The sequence below is a fragment of the Mastomys coucha genome, unplaced genomic scaffold, assembly GCF_008632895.1.
Source record: "Mastomys coucha isolate ucsf_1 unplaced genomic scaffold, UCSF_Mcou_1 pScaffold19, whole genome shotgun sequence".
Taxonomy (NCBI): domain Eukaryota; kingdom Metazoa; phylum Chordata; class Mammalia; order Rodentia; family Muridae; genus Mastomys; species Mastomys coucha.
In genome coordinates, this window is record NW_022196901.1 from 19938935 (window position 1) to 19944811 (window position 5877).

General features: G+C 43.2%; 1 protein-coding gene across 2 annotated transcripts in view; it reads left to right on the forward strand.

Moving 5' to 3' along the window:
* Positions 1-5877, forward strand: part of Galntl5 (polypeptide N-acetylgalactosaminyltransferase like 5) — a 58400-nt gene that overhangs the window by 15377 nt on the left and 37146 nt on the right. For both annotated transcript variants that reach the window (XM_031380205.1, XM_031380207.1), the window contains exons 4-5: positions 1309-1475; positions 4121-4243. In XM_031380205.1, the coding sequence (XP_031236065.1) occupies positions 1309-1475; positions 4121-4243 (290 nt within the window). The remainder of the gene's footprint in view (positions 1-1308; positions 1476-4120; positions 4244-5877) is intronic.

A 5877-nucleotide genomic window follows, 5' to 3' on the forward strand; every position in this document is an offset into this window, starting at 1 on the left:
TGGCCCAGGTACTGTTCTGAACGGAGTGAGTTCATGGCCCAGGTACTGTTCTGAACTGAGTGAGTTCACGGCCCAGGTACTGTTCTGAACTGAGTGAATCCATGGCCCAGGTACTGTTCTGAACGGAGTGAGTTCACGGCCCAGGTACTGTTCTGAACTGAGTGAATCCATGGCCCAGGTACTGTTCTGAACTGAGTGAGTTCACGACCTGGGAGTAGGCTTAAGATGCTGTTAGTCATCATCCCAATCACTGTTGCCATGGTGACAGAGCAGGTCAGAGGGCCTCTGCCCTCTCATTCCATTATTTCCTTGAGATCCCAGCTGTCTTTCTATAACTAGTCTTTGGGATACTTGGGTTACCTTACAATATACTCCCTTCTATTTTACTGAGGTTAGCTCCGAACAATAATATACTAGATCTTAACTTCTGTTTTTCACTTGTGTGAGCACAAAAATAATTCGACCTTTTGTCAGCACTTAGAGGAGTTGTGGTCCACTAATTCTACTACTATTCTTGGTCAAGCCTCAAAGCAAAGCAAGGAGTGCAGCACAGTGAATATGCTTTGAAGTTATCTTTCCATGAATTGAGACTGTTGCTATTTATAACAAACACCAATATATGGCTATAATCATTGTTTTACGTAAGCTTTAAAGTAGACCTAAGATTATGAAAATGGGATGTTAAGAAAGTAACTCTAAAGGGGAAAATAATTTCAGGGTATGAGAATAGCACTGGAATTTAAGTAGGGCCTCCAAGGTGGCATGTGCACACCTGATGTTGCTCCCCACATAAGACTGAAGCCCAGGTGGTAGAAGGAGAGAACTGATTCCTGTATTTCCATCTCCATACGCCCACCATGTCACGTGCCTGTATCCACTTTCCCACACATAACACAAAATAAATAAAGGTTAAAAATTAAAGAATTTAAGGACAGGCTAGAGAGATGGCTCTGTCATTAAGAGTGCTTATTACTCTTTCAGAGTTTGTTTCCCAGCACCCATATCAGGCAGCTCACAACTGCCTCTGACTCTAACTCCAGGGGATCTGATGCCCTCTTCTGGCCTCTACAGGTACTTGTACACAAATGTGTATGTGCACATAGATGCAGACAAATACACATAAATGAAAATAGGTTTTCTTTAATGTAAGAATATTTTGTTAATTTTGTATTTTTAACTGTCCCATCATTGCACTATCCTAATTAGTTCACTAAAGTAAAGAAAGCAAAAGTAAGGGCTGGAATTTGAAGAAGATTCAGAACACTTGAAACTTTGGGATGACTAATTATCTCCCTATTTTTCTTGCAGATGTAGGCAGAAACACTACCCATTCAATCTACCCACTGCCAGCGTCATCATATGCTTCTATAATGAAGAATTTAACACCTTGCTCCGAACAGTGTCAAGTGTGGTGAACTTCAGTCCAAAGTATCTCCTGGAGGAGATAATTCTGGTGGATGACATGAGTGAATTTGGTGAGCAGACACTGTCTGTTTGGAAGGCAACATTATTCTCTAGTGATACTTGACATTTGTTTTTGTTTGGGGGACTGCTCTCATGTAGCCCAGGCTAGCCTCACCTTGAACTCCTGACCCGCTTGCCTCTACCTTCAAAGTGCTCAATTCATGAGTGTGGTTTACCACGCATGCCTTGGCACTGGTATATTTTATACAGATGTTTCTGATGGGTATTGGCAGGGGTGCTAACTCTGATGCACTCACTGCATGTGGTAGGTAAAACTGACCCAGACCCTGTCGTGATGGGTCTATGGGTTCAGCACAGCATTGGCTTTAGGCGTTATTTCAGGAAGAAATGCCATCTAAATGGAAAGGGCACAGATGATTTGGGGTTTCCCAGTTGGACAGGAAGGAAATAAGTTTTAGGTGAAAGAAATGGCACCTCAAAGGTTCAAGACAAGAAGAAACAGGGTGAGCATGGAATATTTCTGCATTGTGTGAAGTTTATGCATGAGTGTAGGGTTGGAAGGGTGAAGAGTGTAGGGTTAGAAGGGTGAAGAGTGTAGGGTTGGAAGGGTGAAGAGTGTAGGGTTAGAAGGGTGAAGAGTGTAGGGTTGGAAGGATGAAGAGAAAGGCATAAAGCTGGAATTATTTAAATGGGGATACTTATGAAAGGCATTTTTGGAATTTTGTCCCAAGAACACGGGGAGCTAAGGCTGGGAATGAAGCTCTATTGGTAGAGTTTTTGCTGAGCATGCCCAAAGCCTTGGATTAAATCCTCAACTCCACATAAGCTAGGTATGGCGGTGCTCCCAGCACCAAGAAAGTGGAAGGTTATGCTTGGCTATAAAGCAAGTTCTAAGCCAATCTGAGCTACTTGAGAACCCTGTTCAGAAAGAAAGAAAGAAAGAAAGAAAGAAAGAAAGAAAGAAAGAAAGAAAGAAAGAAAGAAAGAAAGAAGGTGGAGAACAAGTTAGGGCTTGACACAGGGGGAGGACTTAACACAGGTACTTCACAGAAAGAGCTCAACCAAACTAACTGCAAGTATGTGTTGACTCCTCTGTGCTTGCTTTTAAGATAGAACATGACACCTGAACATCAGCCTAGTTACCCAGGCTTAGACTTTTACATTGGTTGTCCGTTTACCTTAGGCAAGCAGGAGTGCCAGGATTCTGATGTCAATACTGGGCAGATTGACCCCAACTCTGTCATGATTCCAGGCCTGCCAAGTCACCTAACCTACTGGGAAGCTAATCCATGATGAACTTGAAAGGAAAAAGATGCTGAGAAGAAAATACATTGCAGGCTGGCCACCCTGTGGGAGTGACTAGGTTGCTCTGTGTGACCCGAGCTCATGCTACTGTTTGGACGTTATATGATACTGGCCAGGGGCCTATCATGTAACATTTCCATAGGAGTCGTCACCACCTGAGTCTTGTCGTGGGTGGCTGCTTCTTCCTTCACCCACACTGCCTTATCTGCTTGGTAGAGCTGAGATGTCTGTAGCTTACTAAACAGGAGATCTCGTTCAAGTTGGGTGCAGGGTGCAAATGTACCTCTTGGCTAGAGGAATTATGCCTTCTTACTCAGAAGCTCACAAATCCTATAGTGGGCACACAGTTCTAGGAGTGACCATGTCTGACAGCCTTTCAACGCAGCATCAAGAGTCTGGAGGCATGTGGGTCCCTTGTCAGTTTGACAAGGTGGCTTGAGAAACAAGCACTGACCCAACACCACAGTGCCAATCAGACCAGGCTGTTGGTAAAGGAATTTTTCCTGGTTGCTCCATCCTCTTTTGATCAAGTGAGCTCTTAAGCCTCTTCCTATGAGTCCATTCACAGGGACTTCCCCCTCATGATCTAATACCTCCAAAGGCCCCACTCCTAAATGCTATCACATTGGTGGTTTTGATATGTGCATTTGGGGCTAGTAGACACAAACATTCAGTCCATTATCTCTATTGACTTGCTTATATACACAACTTGCACTTTTGTCCCCTTCATAAGAGACCAAGAGAGTCACTTCTGATGGCCAAGACCTGACTGTGCTGCCAGACCAGCCATCTCTACCACCCCTTGACCTTAGCCTTGGACTCATGTAGAACCTCAAACACAGGACACAGGTGTTATATTCCAATGGAACTCATGAACAATATCATCCTTATTTTAATCGATAATGACTTTATCATGGGTTGTATAACAAATTTTGAACTGAAGCCTGTCTTTCCTGGACATGCCTACAAAGAGTGGCAGTAGGCTTCCTCAGCTTGAAGGAGTGGGGAGAGGGGGTTCTGGAACTCGATTAGTTTCATAACTCACCTTCAAGCCACTACAAAATTAGAAGCCAAGTTGATCACAGTACAACTTGTGTAGTGACTAGTAAAACCAAGTTAAACCAAAAGCCTTATAACCTACATATTTTCTACCAAATTTTAATAATTACTTAGTAAAACAATGATATGTCACCAGAAGCACAACAATTGTACTGTCTTTGAACTATTCTTCTTATACCCAGAGACACATTAAAATTTATGCAATAGTTATTGTTTTGGTTATTTGTTTTGTTCTGTTTTGTTTTATTCTGGAAATTGGTCATAATGATAATGGTTTGAATTTCTATAGATGCAGTTTATAAACTGCCAAGTATCAACTATTTTTTTCCAGATGACTTGAAAGACAAACTGGACTATCATCTGGAAATTTTTCGTGGAAAAATTAAAATAGTAAGAAACAAAAAGAGAGAGGGTCTCATCAGATCAAAAATGATTGGTGCCTCCCGTGCTTCAGGTATGGATACTTTCTTAAGCTAGGAACCAGCATGCTAATTACTTTTGTTGTTGCCATCACTAAGTAGGAAATGGGTTCATGTGGCTCACTGTATGAGGGCACACAGCCTGTCTTTGCAAGGAGACATGGTAGTAGGTGCAGATGATTGGGCAGCAGGCAGGAAGCAAAGGATGAACAGGAAGTGGGCTGAGCTATAAAACTTCAAGGAGCAACCCAGTGCCTCATTTTCTCCAAGCTGCACCTCCTAAAGGTTCCACAACTTTCCCATACTGTACTACCAATGGGGCCCGGGTGTTCCAACACGAAAGCCTGTAGAGAGATTTTACATTCAAGCTACAACCATCATGACATGGGGACTCTTCCTTTCTGCATAGGAACAATCTTGGAGACCTCCACATCACAGCAGGCTTAAATCTTTGATCTTCCATTGCCTCCAAAATATTCTTATCCAAACTGTCATTTCATATGGAAGGCAGTCTTTTACCAAGGCCATGGCACCAGTCCCAACACCAACTGAGTGTCCCTAAGGAGACTCCAACATGAAGTTTGAGATAGATTTTAAAAGATATCAAGCTAGGCTCCATGGGAGGTCCTTCACCAAGGCTTCATTAGAGAGGCTAGAGCATCAGCCCATTGGCAGCAGTGGGACCCCAACTCCTTCCAGAAAACAAAGAGGGCATCTTGCTGTTAAGTGTTGCCAAGGGTAGATGGCTTCCACACAGCATGATCTAGCCCACATGCTAGGAGTCAGTAAAGTTATCATTCCAGGTTGTCTTGCACTCTGGAAACTGCCCGGGGAGGGAGAAGGGCCACAGAGGGTAGAGCTGGATTTGTGAGGTTGAAACTCCTGATCCAACACTGTGCAGGAGACCTGAGAGGCCACACCTGTGCAGGAGTGAGGAGAGCAAAGCTGGGCCAGGCAGGCTGTGGTGCTTACTCACAGGGAACTCTTGCCAGCAGGATGGGACCAGTTCTAGGTCTCATGAAGTCCCCAGATGCCCGTATGTAGTCTTGGCACCCACCTACTTGACGACTTTCTTTTCCCCTCTTTCTGCATCCCCATGCTAACTACATCTATATTCAAAAGAAAAAGTGGTTTATAATTTTCTTTTTCTGTATTGTTTTCTTATGTTTTGCTTTACTGGATTCATAGAATGGATAGTATAGCTTTGTTCTTTTTTACCCAAAAATCAACATAAAACAAATTACCTGTTAAGGAAATTATGCAAAATTGGTCTATATGTTATTTAGTCACTTTTTTAAAAGATTTATTTATTTATTTTATGTGTATGAGTACACTGTAGCTGTACAGATGGCCGTGAGCCATCATGTGGCTGCTGGGAATTGAACTCAGGATGGCCCCGCTCGCTTCGGCCCACTCCCTCCGGGCTCTGGCGTAATACACTGTAGCTGTCTTCAGATGCACCAGAAGAGAAGGCTTCAGATCTCATAATGGGTGGTTGTGAGCCACCATGTGGTTGCTGGGGTCCAAACTCAGGACCTTTGGAAGAGCAGTCAGTGCTCTTACCCACTGAGCCATCTCTCCAGCCCTTGTTTAGTCACTTTAAAAAAAAAAAATCTAGATTTATGGGATTGTTTGTTTGGAGTGAAATTTTCCAAACTTTAAAGCACTC